General features: G+C 42.3%; 1 protein-coding gene across 1 annotated transcript in view; it reads right to left on the minus strand.

The window, feature by feature from the left end:
* Positions 1-22,844, minus strand: part of ARHGEF26 (Rho guanine nucleotide exchange factor 26) — a 117,289-nt gene that overhangs the window by 25,044 nt on the left and 69,401 nt on the right. The window contains exons 8-10 of the mRNA XM_008706933.2: positions 22,189-22,263; positions 14,035-14,124; positions 7,681-7,835 (exon numbers count right to left, since the gene is read on the minus strand). Of these exons, the coding sequence (XP_008705155.1) occupies positions 7,681-7,835; positions 14,035-14,124; positions 22,189-22,263 (320 nt within the window). The remainder of the gene's footprint in view (positions 1-7,680; positions 7,836-14,034; positions 14,125-22,188; positions 22,264-22,844) is intronic.

Here is a 22,844-nt window from a genome sequence, read left to right on the forward strand (position 1 = left end):
TCTGCAGAGGAAGAGAGACAATGTCAGGTGACTTCAGCCTTCTATAGTAGGAAAGCCTTCAAAATGGAAAAACCCAAAATGGGGTCAAGCCAGGCCATGACCCTTTCCAGGGAGCTTTCCCAGCTTTAAGCCACTGGGCATTCAAACTACTTGGGAAAACCCATCAAGTTCTAACTTAAGTTCCCGAACTTAATGATAATGATCTGGTAGTAATCTATTACAGAAAATCCTTTTTTAAAACCGTGAGGATTTGTAATGTGTCTTAGAGTCCAAGTTATGTCAATACATATAACATTTATGGAACGACGAATCAGGAAGTAGGAGTCCACGGCCTTAAATGTCTTCAGGAAGGAAATGCTATGAAAGGGAAACTCTTCCCTACACTCCGATGCTAGATTACCTAAAAGCAGAGGAAAGCTCACAAGTGCAATTTGGTACTGGTTCTAATCTCCTACGATCAGTAAGGGTATTTATACAAAGGTGCAAGTTTCTGGCTATTTTTCCCAATGACATTACAGGATGGGGGAAAGGTGAAAATAGTCTAGAAAAAGGAAGTTAAAAAAGAATGAGCATAAAGAAATCGTGTAGAGAGGAGGCTGTGGAGTCAGAAACTCGGATTAAAATCCTGGCTGTGGGGGTGCCTGGGTGGCACAGAGGTTAAGCGTCTGCCTTCGGCTCAGGGCATGATCCCGGTGTTCTGGGATCGAGCCCTGCATCAGGCTCCTCCGCTATGAGCCTGCTTCTTCCTCTCCCACTCCCCCTGCTTGTGTTCCCTCTCTCGCTGGCTGTCTCTATCTCTGTTGAATAAAAAAAAAAAAATCCTACCTTTGCTGAGAGACCTCAAAAAAGAGACTCTCTGCCTCAGGGTGCTCAGCCATAAAACGGAAATACTACTAATACTAGGTTGCTATGACAACTCAATGGTATGTCGCATATGCACTCTGAGCACTGTTAATGGCACACTGCACATGCTCCATAATATAGGTTCTTATCATCACTATTGCTGTTACTATTCATCTAACTGCAGGGAATACCTGAAAACATCACGGTTATATTGTTCGTGGGTGGAAAATTCAGGAGAAGAATGAAAAAACAAATCAGAACACGATACGCTTACTCTTACAGACAACAAGACTAGACTAGATTTCTGCATTCTTTCGGTATCATGCCCAACTCCCAGACCAGGCCCATGTCTCTGTGCGCTCCAAGCGTGCTGAAGGACACATCTCGGCTGATGGGAACAAAAAGGAACTACCGACAAGATGCTCACGTGAACCACAGCTGCATGACCAGCAGCCACCAACAGAAGTGGGTTCTGAATCTCCAATCACTTCCGGCTTCTTTGACACGAATGCCCCACCCCCTTCCCCGCGGTTATCCTAAAGGCAAGCACAAATTCTTTTACAGAGTTCTCTCTGTTTCCCAAACTACTTGTATGTTAATTAGTGTTCTGTGGAAAAGATGATTTCCTGGTTGTGGCTGGAACTGTCTGCAATCTAATCGCCTGTCAGCCTCCCCTGCTTCTTGTCTGCCGTGTCCCATGTGTCCAGCCGCAGGGGATGCATCCCGGCTGGACCTAAACACTCACGGCTCTCCTGTTCCCCTTTGTTACTCGCCGGCGTTCCCAGCCTCCCCTTTAATGACCAGTCTTGGGACCCGTGACTGACCTATGAGACATAAGAAGTCTTCAGGGGATTGTCTGGGGAAGGTTTTCCTCTGCTGATGAAAGAAAGAAAGAAAGAAAGAAAGAAAGAAAGAAAGAAAGAAAGAAAGAAAGAAAGAAAGAAAGGAAGGAAGGAAGGAAGGAAGGAAGGAAGGAAGGAAGGAAGGAAGGAAGAAAGGGAAAGAAAGAAAAGTGCTGCTTGAGGAAAGAGCCCCTTTGGTCTGCCTCTGTTTCTCAGCCTGTGTCTTTGAAGGAAATCATGATGCTTGGCTGCGCAGAAGCTATCTGCAACCGCGCAGCTATCTGCATGCGGGCAAAAAGTGGACAGAGCGGAGTGCAGCTGAAGAACAGACAAGAAGGGCTGGGTTACTTGTGATCACGGGGCCCAGACTACCCCCCTTCATTACATCTTTGCAGAGAGAAGTAACTGTCTTGAGGATCTGAGCCATTGTTATTTGGGAATTGTTACATATAGCCAAAAGCTTTCCTAAGGGATCCAACAGTGAATCTCCCAAAGAGAAATGGAGTATGTAGGGCTTCTCAAGCTCACCGGACTTCTTGTTTTGTGTGTGTGTGCGTGTGTGTGTGATGATTCACTGGTTTTATTGCTTAAACCCTCTGGTATGATTACACTTTTACTTGCAGCTCAAAACATAAGTTGATAATGATAGGACAAAATAAAAGCAGGCCTAAAAACACTTCCTCTGTAGAGCACAGTTTCGCAAATAGAGTCCTAAATGTTTTTGAAATTGAGGTTATGTGGCATTTATGGGTAAGTTTATAGGTAAAACTCCAGAGATTTGATAAGCCACATGATAAACAAAGGTCCAGATTTGTTTTTGCCAAAATTAATCAAAAATTAATATATAATGGAGCAGAATACCAAAATCACATCCTTTAAAAATAAAGGAGAATTCAAAGAAATTTTAGCTTGGGAGTAGAATGAGGGGGTCTGCCCTTTGAGTACTATATTAATCAAACTGTTTATATTTCCACAATTGGTTCAAATTTAACAGACATTTCTAAATGATCATTACGGGCCAGGTTGCTGGGCTATGCACTAAGGATACGAAAGTCAACAAGACAGACACGAACACATAGTAACACAAATGTTATGGCAGAGAAAGTACAGGGTTTTATGGGACCATAAAGCAACAGAAATGACCCCACTACCAAGGACTGGATAAGAACTCCCAGTGGGTGTGACAACTCAACTAAGACCTCAAGAATAAAAAGGACTTTGCCGAGAAATGGCTTGGGTGGAGTGGATCCGTGGGGAGCGAGAGAATTCTGGTAAAGAAAGAAAGATGTGCCAGGTCCTTGTGGCTAGAAAGGTGGTTCAGTAAGGCTAAATACAAGGTAGGACCACAGAAGGGCCATTTGCGAGAGACAGACTGAGTAGAAGTGTCCTTTAAAAAGCATACTTTTACATTCGGCTGTGGAATGTCAAGTGGACGGAGGGATGATGGCATGACTCCAGTTAGGTGTGTCTTACAGGTGAATTCAAGGTGGCTCCACAAGGGCACTGGCAATGTGGGAGGAGAGAAGCAATTCCACGGGCTGCTTAAGAGACCAGTGATGGCTGGACAGGGGGTGCAATGAGGACACAGAGCCAAAGTAGTCTTTTGAGTTTATTGTGAGCACCCCGATGCATGGAGGTGGCTTTAACAAAGGAGGGGAGAGACCCTGGAGAAGGAACAGATCTGAAGGAGAAGATGCAGATGAAGGTAACCTATGAGCCCTCCAGAAAGGGGTGTTCGAGTCACATGACCAAGATGTCATTCCAAAATAATGAAAAAATGGCATCAGTCAATTAAAAAAAAAAAAAGTGTGTTCTACAACTGGCTTAAGACATTATTCTTAAGCACGTTTATGCATTCTGTGATCATAATCATAATTTAACAGTGGTGATGGGTTGGGGGAGTGCAGTGAGTTGAAATGTGTCCTCCAAAATTCTGCTAAAGTCCTAACCCCTGGTACCTGTACATGTGACCTTATTTAGAAATAAGGTCTTTGAAGATGTAATCAAGTTAGGGTGAGATCATCCTGGAGTAGAGGAGGCCCTAAATCCAGTAACTGGTGTCCTTAAAAGGAGAGAGAGATTTCAAGACACACTGCACCCCAGAGAAGAAGGCCATATGAAGACAGAGGCAGAGATTGGAGTTATGCTACTCCACGCCAAGGAATCCCAGGGGCCACGAGGAGCTGGAAGAAGTGAGGCAGGATTCTCTCCAGAGACCGGAGGGAGCGTGGCCCTGCGAATGTTTTTATGTTGGACCACTGCCTCCAGAGCTATGACGCAACCCATTCCTATTGTCTTAAGCCACCCAGTTCGTGAGACTTTGCTATAGCAGCTGAAAAAAAACTAACAGAGGGGGAACCACTTTTTGCTTCAGAAGAAATTGGGAGGGAAAATTTAAGCCAGATAAAAGGCACTGAAGGAGAATGAGGCAGTTAACTACCTTACAAAATAAGGCATTTGAGAGCTCGAACATATTTAGGTCTTAGATTCAGTTTCCACATTTCAAAACTGGACACAACAGTACTTGGTCCCTACGGTTGGACATGGGGTATGGCCCGTGCACTGTAACGGATAATTATAAATAAGTTGTTACTCATTAATCTAGGAGTATAACACGTGGCAGTCTGTTCCCCTGTTACACTATTACTGTTCGTGCTGTGTCAGATCTGATACATTCGCACACCTGCCCTATTGTGAAGGCAGTACAGGTTAGCAGTCTGCCATCACCGTGGTTCAGTGGTCCTCAAACGGGGGCAATTTGCACCCCCCACCCCGGCCAAGGGACATACAACAATGTCTGGAGACATTCTTGGTGTCCCAACTGAGAAGGAGAGGCTACTGGCAAATAGTGGTAGAGAGCAGGGTGCTGCTAAAACATCCTACAAAGCACAGGGCAGCCTCCGCAACAAAGAACAGTCCGGCCTCAAGAGTGCCGAGGCCAGGGCCGCCTGGGTGGCTCAGTTGGTTAAGCATCCGCCTTCGCCTCAGGGTCTCAGGTCATGATTCCAAGGTTCTGGGATCGAGCTCTGCTCTGGGCTCCCCGCTCTGCGTGTCTGCGTCTCCCTCTCCCTCTGCCCCTCCTCCCCTACTCGTGCTCTTTCTCTAAAATAAATAAATAAAATCTTAAAAAAAAAAAAAAAAAAAGAGTGCCGAGGTGAGAACTCTGCTCTAGAAGTACCCACATAACCTGCAGTCAAAGCTTCAACTATCAATGAATTCACTTTCTCATCAGAAGAGTCTAACGGAAATCTGGTAGAAGAGACTATTAATACAGTGACCCGTAACCAGCCCAGAGCTAATGGAGACTTGAAACTTCCTCTAATATTCTAAAAACGGGTGATAATCCCTGCGCTAGAAGACAGCCCCACAGTCACTACCAGCTCTGCGAGCCCCAGCACTGACACACGCACCGCCGAGCGGAGGCGGCCACACGCCCAGCCATCTGCCGACCGGGCTCAGCATACACCAGCTGCCAGACCGGCTCGGAGGACGGAGAGTAACCACCCGCCCAAGCAGCCTCCCCCAGTAGCCAGGAGCCTCCCTGACGCTGAAACCCACTGCAGACCCAGCAGCTAAGCCCCTTGGCTGAACCCTGGGATTACAATTAGGCAGTGGGTGGCTGGATCGGCCCTCCAGAGTTGGCACAGGTAATTATCCTTTATCTGTACCTCGCAGCCAAGCCTAAATTATTGCCTCCTTCAAAGCTGTTGTATCTCCTTCGCTGCTGTCTCTGGCATGCGAAGCATTCGCAGTTGCCTCCTTGAAGCTGCAGTGTAAATACGGCTGCGCATACTGTACATTTTTACCCGAGCCTGTTTATCAAGTCTCTGTGGTCTGCTCGTCACCCTCCCCGTGTATTCAGGTCGTAAACAATGTGAGCCTTCAGTGCCATTCTCCTAGTCAAGAGCACCTTAGAAACAGGACGAGCTAACTGGTAAGGGTGAAAAAGAAATCCCAGTTTGGGTAAAGGCAAAGATAGGGTCCAAGGTTGCCCTCTTCATTGGAGCTGTATATATTTTTTTTCTTTCATTTACAATAATACAAGTTCAAACATAACCTGAGCAAATAAATGTGGGAGAGCTATGCAAGCAACACTACATATAATGGCCAAAGCTGCCGTGGAGGGCAAAGTACACAGCTAAGCAGAATAGCATATACCTTGATTCCCAAGTTCAAAAGTCTGCGTTTATTGGGTATTTCTATGCAAGTTCGAGAATAAAAGTTGTACTATACTGGTTTAAATACCCTTAATGTTTTCATGAACTCATTGAAGACATCATAATCAAAGCTACATTTATATTTAAAATTGGCTTCGTCCTGTCAACGTACATTTTATCACTAAAATGAAAAGTTTAGTTACAGCTTTTGGTCCATTGAGACAGAACAAATATTTCAACAGCTGGAAGACGTTAAAAGTCCAGAGTAATGGCATTTGAAGAGTCATATATAATTACTTTCTCCTAAAAACAAAACGTCTCAAAGAAGGCCAAAGAAACATGTTAGGTCATAGGAAACCAAATAAACATAAAAATACAAAATCATAATCCCTCTCCAATTTTTATTTATCAAATTTACTTAGCTATTAGAACTACTGAAACTGGGGCGCCTAGGTGGCACAGCGGTTAAGCGTCTGCCTTCGGCTCAGGGCGTGATCCCAGCGTTACGGGATCGAGCCCCACATCAGGCTCTTCCGCTATGAGCCTGCTTCTTCCTCTCCCACTCCCCCTGCTTGTGTTCCCTCTCTCGCTGGCTGTCTCTATCTCTGTCGAATAAATAAATAAAATCTTTAAAAAAAAAAAAAAAAAAAAAGAACTACTGAAACTGTCCCAGGTAAGAGAAATAATTTCTTCTTGAAGTTATGGCCACACTATTTTCCTAAGTATGAGAAACAGTAATCGGCATCTTTATGTATTTATCATAGTTGTATTATGGCTTTTCAAGGTAGACCATACATAATTTTCATTTCAGCTGGACAGCCAAGCAGCTGAAATAATTCTTAATACAGTCTGATTAAAAGAAGCAAAAAGAAAAGTTCATACTGTTTCATTTCAATTCAGCTTGAATTTTCAAGCTAAAATGTCAGCAACTGAGAATTAGAATTTAAACTATCTTATGATAAATTTGTACATTTATTTTATATACTCCCAGAAGCTTGTTACCATGATTCTCTTCACCTTGTCTATCTAAACTGTACCCCTGACCTACCCTTACTCCTATTATATGCCAGCAATTCAGCCCACCATCGTTGCCTTCCTCTGTGGAAGAATACCACAGATTTATGTTGTTTCTCTAAGTTCATATTCTAGGAAAGATGGAGTATTTATGAAGGACCAGTAAAAAAATACTTTACAATCCTACAAGCCCCTGAGTACACTTGGTGAAGAATGTTCCCTGAAGAAAGACAGAGCTGAGGGGAGTGTGTGTGTGTGTGTGTGTGCGCTCACGTGTGCACGCACGTCTGTGTGTGAGACACGCTGCCAGCTGCTTGACTTTAGCCCTTCAGAAGGAAGTACTGGTGTACCGCCCTCATTCTGCCAGTCACAGGGAGACTTTCTAGACCAGCAACCATTAAGAGCAGTGGGTTTTAAATTAAGTTGCAAACACTCGAGTTGCGTCCCAGCTTGTTCTCAACTGGAGCAACTTTTATCTGTTCTAGACAAAAACTCTGTGGCAGAAGTGTGAAGAATGCTGATGGGGGATAATACGAGTGCTACCTCGCCAGGGATGTCATGAGAGTCCAAGGACATGAGTGTGTAAAAGGCTCAGAACGGCGGCTTGCGCACTATAGCAGCTCGACAGAGCTTGGCTGCAATGACTGGAGTCTCAACGGGGTATGTAATTTCAAGAAAGTGAGACATGGATGCTACTATGATTCCACGTGTGGAAACTCTACGTCTCACATCACGAGGTTTTAAAGAATAATACCATAACAGGCATTTGAATTACAGAGCTTGAAAACCGGATGTACAGCCAGCAATATCACAAAATGGCTTACCTCTTCTTCTTGGTGATAATGAGCACGTCGTTAAAGAGAAAGAAGTAGACTTGCTGTTTCGATGTCCTTCTTGAGAAAAGCACGGTGTCTTCCACGTAGGCTGTCAACTCACCTCTTTTTACCAACCACCGGGAAGAGGAGACTAGAGGAAAGGGCTACAGAAGGAGAAAAACTCAGTGTACGAAGCCAAATGAAAGTCCTTTTAAGAGTATTGGAGGGAAAATTAAAACTCACATCTAAACAGATGACACTGGTATACATCATTATTTCATAAGTATATGACAGTGAAATATAACTAGAGAAGTACAGAACATTCTGCAAGAGAAAATGAAAAAAGAGCAATTGTTTTCCAATATAAAAACTATTAACTTGCCTATATGACAACTGAAACTCAATGAGAAGATATTATTGGGTCAGCCTAAAATTATTACCCTTCCTTAACTCTCAAAAGATGGACAGGGAGTCACTTAAAACTGAAAAGCCTCAAAAGGAAATCTATCAGTATCAACTGCTGCTATTATAAATATCACAAAACAGAACCCGATAATGGTAGTTAACGAGAAACAAAGAAGTCTGCATTCGCTTATCAACTAAAAATATTTTATTCAACAGGAAAAACTCCCCACAAATTATATTTTGTCTGATTATTTACTTAGCTATATTCTGGAGAACACCTGTTCCTAAGTTTATAGCAGTTTTCCTCATGGAAATTCATCCCTGAAAGCATCAGGACACTTTCTGGCTGTGCAAATGATGCTCTTCCAAAAAAGCCCATCTTAATCTCATAGAAGAGGCTGCATCCATGGAATTACATACTGCTTTTTCTTTATTCAGTGCCCAGTTTCCAACTAGAAAACTCACAAACCCGCAGAATAATCCTTATCTTGAGGAGTTCTTTTCTTTTTTTTTTTTTTAAGTTATCAGAAATGCTTAGTACCAAAAATCTTTTTAAAAACTGTATCCACAGAATAAGCAAAAGGGCTTGGACACACAAAATATAGCTGTAATAGTTCCAAAGGCCATCCTTTTCAAGGAACAGTGATTTAAAAATAGCGAAAGGAAATTGAGGATACTAGAGAGGAAATAAGAAGCTAAGAAAGGATTTCATATATATATATATTTATTTTTATTTTTATTTTTTTTAGTAAAGGGACTTTAATAAGGAGGTTGCTCATCAGTTATAGACTATTTTCCTGAAGGTTTAAAAAGGAGATGAAAGATTATGGCTGACCTCAAACCTTCAAAGCTGGCCATTAAGGGAGTTCATGGTGTTTCCAGCCCCCAAATCTCATATCAAACGATTATCCAACTGGGATGGCTGAGACTTAAAAGGCCGATGAAAGACAGAGAGATGCTTAGATAACTCGGGAGGACCCTACCATTCCACCCCAGAGGTCACCACAAGGGATCATGTGTCGGGTTTTGTCCCACGGAAGGGCTGCAATTACTGAGAACACAGTGTTATCTTGTTAGTGCGTGTAAGCCTACAGGATAAACCGAGGGCAGTCTTGTGGCTAAGGTCCAGTGGACGTGACACCCTAGAACTGTTCTTGGTTTAGGAGGTGGGGGAGGAATGTTTTTTAAACTTTTTTTTTTTAAATTAGATCAATTTTTATGGATTCCTCATACCTCCATGAGGCAAAAATAAATTTCTAATAGGGGAGATCTGAAATCAATAGCAGTTTTCAAGATGTCAAGGTTTTTTTGAAAGCAAAAATTATAAATGTTTTTTGTTTCCAAATTTATTATTAGGAGATCAAACTCATTTCAATAGTTCTTTTTTTTTTTAAGAAGAAACTATTAAAATGACCAAAGAAAAGAATCCAAACAATCCAAAGTGGAATAAAGGAATTCCCCTAGTTAAGAAACTCTGACTAGAACCAAAACTAGAAGAGAAATACACGAACAAAACCATATCCTTAAAAGTCCTACGGAGTTTAAGGCCTACGGAGAAAAGACTTTTCGTCCTTTTTGGTGTTAAGCTTCATCTTACAAAACTAGTTTCAGCCTAAAATTTAACTAATTTTATATGGCAGTGAGACAACAAAGAGTTGCTGAAGAATAATTTTTTTAGTCCAGATAAAATTTATCATTTAACCATTTGAAAGTGTACCCACAATTCGGTCACTTTTCGTACATTCGCAGTGCGGTGCAGCGATCATCAGCACCTGGTTCCAGAACACTTTCATTACTTGAACGGGAAGTCATCAAGAGAGGGAGGCAAACCAAGAGAGACTCTTAACTATAGGAAACAAACTGAGGTTGCTGGAGGGGAGTTATACACAACTGATGAATCATTGAACACTACATCTGAAACTAATGATGTACTATGTGTTGGCTAATTGAATTTAAATAAATAAATAAACCCCATATGCAGTAAGCATTCACTCTCCAATCTGCCCTCCCCTCCCCCACAGTAATCTACCCTCTAACTCCATAAATTTGCCTATTCTGGACATTTCCTATCAACAGAATTATATAATACAGGACCTTCAAGTGGAAGCATGTATCAGAACTTCAATCCTTTTTTATGGTTAAACACTACTTCGTTGCATGAATGCAGCACATTTTATTTACCAATTCACCTATTTTCTTGATGGACATTGGGGTCGTTTCTACTTTTTTGGCTATTGTGAATAATGCTGCCATGAACATTCACATACAACTTTTCTTTTCAATGACCGTCTTCAATTCTCTTGAGTATATACCTAGGAGTGGAATTGCTGGGTCATATGGTAATCCTATTTTAACTTTTTGAGAAGCCATCAAACTCTCTTCTACAATGCACAGATTTTTTTTTTTTTTAAAGATTTTATTTATTTATTCGACAGAGAGAGAGACAGCCAGCGAGAGAGGGAACACAAGCAGAGGGAGTGGGAGAGGAAGAAGCAGGCTCACAGCAGAGGAGCCTGACGTGGGGCTCGATCCCACGACGCCGGGATCACGCCCTGAGCCGAAGGCAGACGCCTAACCGCTGCGCCACCCAGGCGCCCCCAACGCACAGATTTTTTAATACCTCAGAGTTCTGCATTTTGTCTGCTCTATCTTGGACTTCTACTTATTAGCAAGGTCCCCAAATAATGACCAGCAAACCTATCCACCCACCAATACACCACCCCACTCAATTACACTTAATTTATGGCTCATGGTATAGCCTGACAATCGTCAACTTCCCCATGAGCTTATTCATAAGGCCAAACTTTCCATTACAAGACAAAAAAATAATCCTTCCCAACTCTGCGGAGGCAACTTTTAGAAAAAGCTGTGGTCTAGTGGAAAAAACTTGGATCTGAGGCACAAACTGGTGTCTGCTCTTAGTTTGGTGACCAGCTTTTTCTCCACAGCCCTCACTTCCTTCCTCCTGCCAAGGTTCTTGGATGAAAAGCCTAATCTGTTTAATTAGTTTCACATCCTATTCACTCTTCATCCCTCTGCAACATGCCTACCAGGCCTATGAAACTATCCTGACAAAGCATCTGAATGATACTGGTACTTGCTTACTATGAATCGGATCTGTTCCAAGTCCTTTACGTCTAGTAATCAATTTAATCCTCACAATAACTCCCTGAGAGAAAGTATTACTATCAGTCCCATTTTAAGGTTCAGAAAACTAAGACATAAAGTAATGCCCAAGCTCATACAGCTAGTAGGTGGTGGAGTTGTTTTCTAATTTGCAATTTGCTAAAGGGTTTTTTTCCCTTAACTTTTTCTTATCTCTTTGAGCTTATACGTTGAAGATATTAACCTCTCATCTATACGTGAGTTGCAAATATTTTTCAGTTTGCTATTTTCCTTTTTACTTTTTTATGTCTTAATTTCCCCTCTATAGATAAATTTTAAAAATTTTTCATATAAATGAACTTATCAAATTTTTTTTATGACTTCCGGATTTGGAATAAGTCCAAAGGCCTTTCCCATGTTGTTAAAGTGTCACTTCCCCACTTAGAATTTTTCAGGGGCTCCCAAATGACCTTGCTCAGCTGCTCCTCCTGGCACACAGGCCCCCACGTGAGCTGGTGTTTACTGCTTGGCTCCGCCTTGCTCCCCCTGCACCTCACGCCTGCCCATGCTGGATGCATACAATTGCTGGGCCACAACAGCTGAAGCCATGCCCTATGCACTTGTTCCTACTCTTTACTTCTACAAGACCCTTCCTAACTCACCTTTCAAGATTCAGCTCAAACATACCTCCAGTATGAAGCCTTACCTGACTACTACAAACTCCCCACCCCTGTATGCCTTACAGGTAGGGCTGACCACCCCTCCCCATTGAGAGTATTCTTAAAAAAAAAAAAAAAAAAAAAGAGTGGGGGAGGAGGCAAACCATAAAATGGACTCTTAACTATAGAGAACAAACTGAGGGTTGCTGAAGGGGAGGTGGGTGGGAGATGGGTTAAGTGGGTGATGGGGATTAAGGAGGGCATTTCTGATGAGCACTGGGTGTTGCATGTAAGTGATGAATCACTAAATTCTAAAAAAAAAAAAAAAATAAAAAGGAAAGAGGTTTTTCAATTGTCTTCATCTACAGTGACAGCTGCAGATGTTGCCAACTCCTCTGCACTTGGGTGGTCTCCAATTAGACTGTAAGTTCCCTGAGGGCAGGGGTCACATTTTGGTTTTCCTGCTGCCTTCCACAAAGAAAGTGCTCACAAAATTTGTTGAAGCAACACACGTGCTTGGACAAATCATTTAACTTCTTCGAACAGCTATCTTCTCGTCTTTAAAATGAACTGAATAAAAATGTCCACTGTTGTCCATAAAGTGTTCTGGAAATAAGATCCTCAGATTTTATTAGTATTCCTAAGTAGTCTGACTGAAGTACCTCATTATAAATCTAAACATAGAATATCTTCCTTCAGGCTTGTAAATATTTTAATCATGGAACCAAAAGAAAACAAAGAACCCAAAATTCATGAACTCAATTGATGTTAATCATTTATTTTTAAGGACCTTGGGGTAAGCATTTTTCAATTACCAGTTAATTTGGAGTTCTAGAGAAGGAGAGCTTAACGATATCTTAAGCCAGTTGATTTCCAGCGAAGAAAAAAAGAAAAAAGAAAAACAGGGAAGGGATTTACCATCTCTAAAAATCAAAATGGTTAGGAATTTATAATCTTTAAAAAGGAGGAGATAAAACTTTTGATATCTAGGTATATTTTCTAAACTATTTAGAAACAAATTACAGAGAAGGACAAGTTTCTTTTCAAGAGATGGAGGGAAGATGGGTTTGGAAATTGCCCATCTGCGTTTCTGTAGAAGGACGGTACAACAAAGTTGATGCGTGTGCTTGTTTTTAGCAAGTACACGTCATCTTCTGTTCTAAGAATCACGCATCACGCTCCTGCATCAAAACTGTTGTAGTCAGGATGCTCTGGTGAAAGACTTGACACTGATCTGCAAGTGGGGACATACGGGCCCTTGGCCGGATTCTACCACCACTTGCCCAGTGACCCCGTTAACAATTACATATTCTCTGGGCTTTATTTTCCTCATTTATAAAATAAAAGCACACAGCTATACGGTACCAGTGTTCCTCCAACTGCAACAGCAAGGCAGAGAACCTTCTCTCTGCCTAAGACCATGAAAGGCTCATCCACCACATGATTTTGGAGCACTTCTACTATGAAAAAATACGACCAGTCATTTTAAGTTGCTTCATTAAATTTACAAGTTACAAAATAAAATAGAATCACAATCCTGAGTGCTCGCATCCATTAAGAATCAGTTGTGAGCCAACAAAGGACTATGACCTAGATTTGCCATGAGTGGTCATTTTCTTCATTATACATCCTGTCATCCACTCCTAAGCAGTATCAGACAAGCAATAAGAGGGAGCACATGTCCAAAAAGAATTATGGAAGAAAAACAAATTTGGAAAGAACACTCCACTAACAATCTTTTTTTCCCCCCTTTTTTTCTTTTTTTTTCAAACTGGAAGAGGAGTGTCTTTAATTTAGGAGAACACGTGCTACAATTCATGGGATTTTGGTTCTGTTTTGCAGGACACTTTGAGAATAGTAAAGATATCACCTTTCCATTCTAAAATTCTATTTTTTTTTTTTACTACCCTTTTCCCTAACTTTGGGGAGGGGGTTGGGGGAATGTGCTAATTAGATAAAACTAACCTTGTGGCCTGGAGAAAGGCAACTTTATCTAGTGACCATAAGCAAGAACAGAGCTGCCTGGAGCTTCTGTGACTCCCTCAGCCAGTCCTGTCCCTCTCTGGTCAATTTATGGCCCTTCTTTGAAAAGCAAATTCCTATCTACTTTGTTGCCCTCAACTATCTCTCTCTATTTACATAAGATTTAAGCAAGAGCAGTAATAAATCTGTTTATGAAGAAATACGAGAATACCTTAATTTTAAATTCCAACTGCGAGTTAATTGTGTACATCATTTCAGTCCTTTCCATCTTCCGAGCTCCTTCATTGCACAGTCGAACCAACTGAGAACACAGAATAATAAGGAGGGTTAAGAGGTCAAGGAGAGAAACCTCAATTTCAAATGCAGATCTCTCCCAGGAAATAATTTGCACTTGGGAAGCTCCAGAGACTCATTTCTGACAGTTAAAGAACTCACAGTTTTACACAGTTAAGACATTGTACCCAGTTAGAGATGGTGTCATTAGGATGTGAAGACAGAGGGGAAAAAGGTCCTGAAAAGTCTCCAGGACACATGTCCTCTGAGGGCTCTCCCACAGTCTGATCTCGGGCCTTCCGCTCCTTTCCTCTGCCCCCGCTCCTCTCCTTCACCAGGGAAATCTCAGCCAGACCCCAGGCAAGCTGCTCCTCTCTCCCCACTTCCAAATCCCCGTGGCTGGGGCAACTACCAACTACAAAGGCAATTTTTAAGCAGAGTGCTACCTGCAAGGCATGTGACCAATACACAGGATGCCAAAAGAGGGAAGCCTTTGGGTGGAACCTAACAGCCAATGGTTTTTCAAGGATGGACAAGCTAAGGGAAATTCAATTTAACTAGAACTACTGAATCATCTATGAACTGAATGTATTCAAAGACCTTTGATGAGGGCCTGTGATTTATAATAAAAAAAGATCTGTTTGGTCTTGGTCCATAGTTCCCAGCACACAGTCCTTTCAGCCCATTTAATTTCCTATATAAGAGCCATGGGGCCATCTTTAGTTATATTTACTTTTGTTCCCAGTTCCTGAAAGTTCCAGAGCGATAATGCTGAAAAGGGTGTCTTCTTATTCCTAACAAGCCCCTTTCCACCCCATCTGAGTTTATCTCAGTGAGGTAGCTTTTAGAAAGCCCTGAAGGATAGGACTGGTTACCAGGGGAGTCAACCAAGTAATTAGAGAGGGTTGTAACTTTCAGCCCCGCCAGACCCTCCCCCACCAGACTTTGGGGGAGGGGAGAGGGCTGACGATTGGCTTGACCACTAACGGCCAATGACGGAATCAATCATGCCTATGGAATGCAGCCTCCTCCCTGGACTATGAAGTTCAGAGAGCTTCCAGGTTGGTGAACAAGAACACATCCATGTGCCGGGAGGGTGGTCAACCCCACCCTCCATGGAGACAGACACTCCTGTGCTCGAGACCCTTTCACACCTCGTCCTAGCAACAGTCCGGGCAGAGTGAACACCTTGAGCACAGGGCCTACGATGGCAAAGCAGCTGCGGTGCCTGAGAAGGCAAGAGATCCCGATACAAGGAAGAGGGCCCAAGATGAAGTGACAGGAGGCCAGGGTCAAAGCCCACAAGTCCTTAAAGCATCTGTATTGTATACTTCAAGTGCAAAGAGAAAGCCTTACTAGCAGGCTTTCAGCAGGGGACGGATATGATGCAGTTTATGCATGATCATATGCTTTCCCCCACATATTTATTCAATCCCCTATTGATGGACGCTTCAGTGATTTCTGATTGCTTAATAGATTTCTAGATTTGGAGGGTACCTCTGTCTTCAGTGACAGCTTATCTTTCAGTCTGAACCTAAAGAGTTCATGGATGGAGGGATGGATGGCTACACCTGATTACACGTAGGGGCTGGAAACACCCTGGCCAGGATCAGGGGCAATCTGAAACTGTCATATCCTGAAAGGATTAAGACATCTCAGAGGGAAATCTAACCAGGCAGCCATTGCTCCAGACATTTTTACAAATTCTCTTGAGGAGAATGTTCACAGCTCCCAAATCTATGTTCCCTGACTTGGTCTGTCCCCTAGGCTCTACCTCCAATTCCCTATATGGCCCACAGGCAGCTCGAACTTTGAATGAGAATGACCAAACCTGAGCATCACCTTCATCGCCCACTCCCTGCGGCTCCGTGTCCTCTAGGTCAGGGACAAGTTCCAGCATCATCCACCTTCCCAACCCGAAAACCCTGGCCCTCGCTGCTCTCAGACGCCTCCCTCTCCTTGGTCCTCCATATCCCAGCAGTCATAACATTTCCTTAATGTTGCTGTCCCACGCTCCATGTCCCTCCCTTTGCCTTGTGCCTGGAACTCAGGCTCAAACCCCCTCTTCCCTGGGTTACTGACCTACCAATTCTCTGCCATTCGTTGCTTCTACCCTACCCTTACGCATCCTGGAGATAATGCTGTCAATCTTTGTGAGTTCAAATCTGATCATGAAACGCCTTGGCTTAAAATCCTTGGAAGGCTCCCCTCAGCTTTCAGAATTAGGTCTTAGCAATATCATGATCTGGCAACTGCTCTTATCCTGGGTCTCAGCCCTATAAAATTTCTGGCCAAAGCACCACATTCCATCTTGCCTTTGCCCTTTTGCATGTGTGTTTCCCTCTCCCTTAAAAATGCTTCAGCCCACTCTGTCCGATCGACTCCTTCTTATCTAGATTTATAACCCCCTACCTGTCTTTCAGGACTTATCTGGGGCATTTCCTCTCCAAAGAGAATGGAGAGCAGAGATCGTGAAATTTCCATATTTGTCAGCCTAGTGCCACAGCCCAGCACCTAAAAATACAAGGAACACTAAACAAATGTTTCTGTGTAAATTGCCTTCAGAGACCATTTATAAGTCACTTAAAAAAAAAAAGTGTGTGTGGGGGGGAGCAGTTCCTTCATAGTTATCCTGCTTTAAAATGAGAGGGAAAATGGCATTAAGTTTGGGTTATCATCTTCTTTCCTAAACTTCCAAATATCGATTCTATCAGCAAAAGTTGGTGAAGTCAGCCACCACATCAGAAGACAATGTTTCAGAGAGCATATTAGAAACAAAAAAGTTTCCCAAATGTCTTAAGCAATGGTCTCATCAGCAGAGCCCATTTTAATGACTATTTCAAAGGGACAAGCACTAATTTGCATATGTGTGCTCTGGTGTTTTTATTAAAATCAGGCTCGGTGTATTAAAATAATGCTCTCCTTCAGCAGCTGTCAAAGCTTTATTAAATTCAACTCGCTAACTTTATTTAGGCCAACTTTATTAAAAAAATAAAAGCTCAAACCCTCTAACCAAGAAATATAAATTAAAAATAAAATATTTTCAATCTATCGAATTCACAAAGATTAAAAGAATATTTGATGCTGGGAAGTGTGCAGTAAGATAGACATTTACATATCTTCTGGTGGCCATGGACATGGAAACAACCTTTTCTGAAGGCACTTGGGGGCCTTTAAAAAATACCTACATTTTTGTTCCAATAAACCCACTTCTACAAATTTATCTTTAGAAATAATCAGATGAGCACAATCATTTATGCAAGACAATGTTCCAGGCAGTCCTAGAAGAATAGTAAGTGAAATGGGTACCGTATGAAGCCATTTATCGGGGTACATTTATACTACATGCTGGCACTGGATTAGGATGTCCCATTGGAAGGATATGTAGAATGACAAAGTCATTACTTTTTTTTTAAGATTTTATTTATTTGACAGAGAGATAGCAAGAGAGAGCACGGTTGCAGGGGAGGGAGAAGCAGACTCCCCACTGAGCAGGGAGCCCAACATGGGGTTTGATCCCAAGACCCTGAGATTATGACTTGAGCCAAAGGCAGACGCTTAACTGACTGAGCCACCCAGGCGCCTCAACAGTCATTACTTTTGATAAAATTACCAATGCATTTTATTTTGTCTCTTCCCTAAATTTTCCAAATTTTCTAAAATGTACACTTATTAAGTTTAAGAATATACCTTTGTAAACTTAAATGCATTCTTACAAAGCAGTACTTCGAGTGAAAACAGAAAACTTGTGAATCGCTTCCTTCCACACAGTTCAAAGTCTGACATGTATGATTCTGGGATTATTTCTATATGCTGATAACACACATATGAACATCAACACACTTTATTATCTAAATGTCACGACACCATTTGCACTGTTCTGCAACTTAACGTTCCTCACTTAGCAAGAGAGCTTAGGAATCTTTCCAGGGTAACAGATATGTATGTTTACCTTTCTGCAAATGGTGGAAGCAATAAGTTACAGAAGATTAAAGAAACTTCGCTATTTTGCTACCAGGAGAAAATTTTACAACCTAACAGTATCTCCAAATAGGAGTAGCATTTTTATGAGGTGAGAGTAAAAGCAGTTCTTCTCTTCGGCAGGAGAGTAAATGGAAGAGGAGGGCAGGAAAGACTTCACCGGCATGACAAACCACCGTCTGACCTCCACTCCTTGAACACCAGACACCACTCTGCACCAGCTGAATTTTGGACTCCCTAGAAACTGCCCTCCCCGCAGCTCTACCCCAGCACGTGAACAGAATATCAGGAAGTAAATACATTTTTATTTAACAGAAACATCTTTCTTGTTTTTGAGTTGTCTGATGAGGTCAATAAGTCTTTCCAAGGCCCCAAATTCAATAAGCGCTTACACTCATTTCAGCAACATGTATGAGGAATTTCAGTGACATATTATTCACACTATGCAAATAAATTTCATTAGCATTTTAATTACCAGAAAAGATGTTACTCATTTTTTCCGAGAATGAATAACTATCTATAGCCACTTGCCCAAGGGCTGTAGGTAGAGTCTGCTTCTAAAAACTTGGACCCCGATATACCAAGTTCACTCTCTGAAATAAATATTGGAAACTCCTACTTTCTTTTCTTCTCAGATAAAGCAAACAAGTGAAATTCTGCATTTTAATTTTGAACAATAAATGTTCATTTACACATTCTTTTTGTTGAAAATACTGATACTGTTCTCCCAGAATCTTTAAACACCATCAGTAACCTTGAAAAATGAAACAGAAGTTAATTCCTGAGCTGGCTGTATTAGTGGTTTTAGTTATCATGTATATACCAGTAGGAGACTCAGGAAATAATTCTGATGTTCATCACTGGTGCTCAAGAGAGAGAAAGAAATGCAGAGAAAACAAGTCACTAGAACGGCATTTCTTCCCAGAGAGCCTTTTATATGCTTATAGTATCAGATTAGGCGATTCACTGATGCATTACGTTTTTGCCAGCCTTTCCTACAAGCAGCAGCGTCAAATCCAGTGAACAAGAGATCCCTGAAGGAATGTCGTAGTTTACTGTAACTGGGATGTGAAATTCTTGAAAAACACTAAATAGCATTCCTAGCTCAATTCAACAGTTACTACAGCCTTCCTCTTTCCTCTTCTGTGTGAATCCTTTTTTAACTTCTCAGTAACAACGAAATAAAATTTGACAAAATTTCTTGCAAGTCCAATGCTAGAACTTCACTAGTAGCTTCTCCTAAAGACCCTCCCCCACTACTGCCTCCAGGAAGGCAGCACTGGGTGCGAGGTCCTGGAGGAGTGACCCACTGGTGGTAAGACCTTAGGTGACCTCACACTTGTCAGGCTGTTTCTTCACTTAGTGTTTCCTAGAGTGGGATGTGCAGACCACTGATGGGGCAAGAGGTGAATTTAACTGGTTGACAAGATTGCTACGGTTTAATTTTTGTATCCCTCCAAATTCATATGCTGAAATCCTAAACCCCAAAGATGATGGTGTTGAGAAATGGGGCCTTCGGGAGGTGCTTAAAAGTCATGAGGGTGAGCCCTCACGATGGGATCAGTGCTCTTACAAAAGAGGCTCTACGAAGCCCGCAGCCTGTTACCGCGTAAGGCTACAAGGAGAAATCTGCCACCCACAAGAGGACCCTCACCCGACCTTGATCTTGGACTCTTCAACCTCCAGGACTAAGAGACATAGATTTCTGTTGTTCATAAGCCACCCAGTCTGTAGTATTTTATTACAGCACCCTGAATGGACTAAGACACAGATAAACTTCCTTTGAATATAAAAATGTATATTAGAATGAGAAACAACTAGCTCACAAAACCCATGATTTTGTAGGTACTACTGGCAAGAATGAGCATATGTAAAATAGAGTCACCTTAAAGTTGATTAAAAGAAACAGTACAGGGGCGCGTGGGTGGCTCACTCGGTTAACCGACTCTTGATTTCGGCTCATGTCATGATCTCAGGGCCCTGGGGTTGAGCTCGCATCGGGCTCCACGCTCAACACGGAGTCTGCATGAGGATTCTCTCTCTCCCTCTCCTCTACCCCTCCCGCTCACTTTCTCTCTCCGTCTCTCTAAAATAAATAAACAAATCTTAAAAAAAAAAAAAAAAAAAAAGAAGGAAACACACTACCTCACGGTAAAGTGGTGCAAAAACGTACCAGACTCGAAGGTGGTGTGGTAGCTGCAAGTGGTTGGGGAAGCTTCTGGCGCCATCATTGTCTTTGTCCCCCTCTGCCTGCTCATACAGTATCTTCATTGGCTCCTACACCTTCTACTGCTTTCTCTCAGCTCGATATTCCTATCAGCATTGAAATGCACCCACGTCTTTCTAATCTTTAAACAAACAAAAAGACGTTCCCACACTTCCCTTTTAGCTATAGCTCTCTCTCTCTCTCTCTCTCTCCACTGCCAGCCCCAGTGTTGAAACAGCTACACTTGCTGGCCCGCTACATCGCCACACCTCCCACGCATTCCTCAACACACTGCAATCCAGCTTCCACGCACACCACTGCGAGGGCACAACCCACCTGATGATAAACCCATGAATGCTTCACTCATTATTCACTTTATCTTTCAGGAGCACTCAACCAGGCTGACCGTCCTTCCACCAAATCATCTGCCATTTGCCAGTCCATTATGGTTTTCCTCCTTCTCTGGTATGTTTTGTTTTTTAAGTCTTCTCTGTGGGTACCTTTTCCCTAAACAAGATGAACGGTGGTGGTATTTTTCACGGTTGTGTCCCAGACTCACCACTCTTCTTACTTTACAAACTCTTTCTGGGTATCTCATCCAGTCTTCTCCCAGCTTCAGAAATCATTGTATGCCCATGATTCCCAAATCCAGGTCTCCAATTCTAGTCTCTCCAGTGAGCTCCTGACCTTTTCATTCAGCCAACCTGAATATTCCATAAGAACCTCTATTATCACATATCATAAAATGGACTCATCAGCTTCTCCCTATGCTTCTATTGTAAAGGTAAATAAGAGTATCCATCTAGTTGCCCAAGCCAGAGACCATATTCCTTGACTTCTGATCTTAAATACACTCACCCAATCAATCTCTGTGCCTACGTCCCTAATATTATATATTGCTTCTCTACATCTTACTATACATCCATAAAGGCCTCTGTCATTTCTAGCCTAAACAAACACAAAAACCTCACAACTGGTTCCATTCCCATCGTCACCTTTACAACACATGAATTTATAGCTTCTGCATCATTGTAAGAGAAGGTCCACACTTCCCTAACATTGGCTCCCTGGTATTCTTTCCTAGACTGGGCTCTATAGCCCCACATAAAGAACATTTCAGTTCTTCGAATCCTCCAAATATTTTTCTTCGCTTTGGGTTTCTACACATACCCGAGACACTCTCTTCCCCCCCCCCAAACCCTGGTTCAGAGTTCAACTTGCTTTAGGTTTTAGCTGAAACATCACTATGTTCTGGGGCGCCTGGGTGGCGCAGTCGTTAAGCGTCTGCCTTCGGCTCAGGGCGTGATCCCGGCGTTCTGGGATCGAGCCCCACATCAGGCTCCTCTGCTATGAGCCTGCTTCTTCCTCTCCCACCACTCCCCCTGCTTGTGTTCCCTCTCTCGCTGGCTGTCTCTGTCAACTAAATAAATAAAATCTGTAAAAAAAAAAAAACACAAAAAAAATCACTATGTTCTCCCCTACCATGTCGCTCCCCATCCTTCATTGTAATTCTTACTTAACACCTTCCTTCCCCTTTACACAGCACGTCACATGAGGGTATTAGCCACAACCGTCTCACGTCTGCATCACCGTATTTTCAGGGGCTGGCATCATGCCTGGCACAGTAGTTCATACTCCGTAAATAGCTGTGTAATGGAAGAATGAATAAACGACTATCCAGACACCAAAAGAAAATGAGATCTCTATTGGCCCTTACAGCAAGACTGTGTAAAGCAATAAAAATACTAATTTCACTTAAGTACGGCAAATAGTATTTTGTTTCTCAGCTACCTAAAGAATGCTGCGAATGGCATTGAAAACTCCCAATGTTCAACCTCAAACCCAGATATGAGCTTCCGAGATGCTGACCGGTTTACTGTGTGATGAGACAGCTGTTCAAGTTACCTTGCTCACTTCCTTTAGGGCTCTTTTGCAGACCTCATACTTCGGAGAGTCCTTCGGTGTCTTCTGACAGATAGTCTGCAGTGACGTAAAAGAAAAACAAAAATAAATCAGTTTATTTTATTAAGTAAAATAAAACCAAGGCCCAGCCACATCCTCTTACTCATAGGCATCAAACAGAGGTGGAAGGTAAGTTGGGAACTGGTACCTTGAATGTAGGTGAGTACCAGGCCTACAAATCTGAAAGTCAGGGTCAGGATTGTTATCTATGCTCTGGGAGAAGCAGAGAGAGAAGCACAGAGTCCCCTCTGTGAACTTTTGTTAATGGTTCTCACATTTTTGACTATGACCCACTGTTAAAAATCCATTTATATCAGCAACCAGTACATGTGTACATAAAAAGGAAAAAAGGCTTTTTAAAAATAATACTTAATCACATTATGAACAGTGTATATATCACATACCACACATTCTATTCTATTTCACTTTTTTAAAAAATATTTTATTTATTTGAGAGAGAGAGAGAGAGAGAGAGACAGCAGCAGAGACAGTGAGAGAGTGCAAGCAGGGAGAAGAGGGAGAAGCAGGTTCCCCGCTGAGCAGGGAGCCCAGTGCAGAGCTCAGTCCCAGAACCTTGGGATCCTGACCTGAGCCCAAGG

Source organism: Ursus maritimus, unplaced genomic scaffold (assembly GCF_017311325.1).
Source record: "Ursus maritimus isolate PB19 unplaced genomic scaffold, ASM1731132v1 scaffold_20, whole genome shotgun sequence".
NCBI classification, from domain to species: domain Eukaryota; kingdom Metazoa; phylum Chordata; class Mammalia; order Carnivora; family Ursidae; genus Ursus; species Ursus maritimus.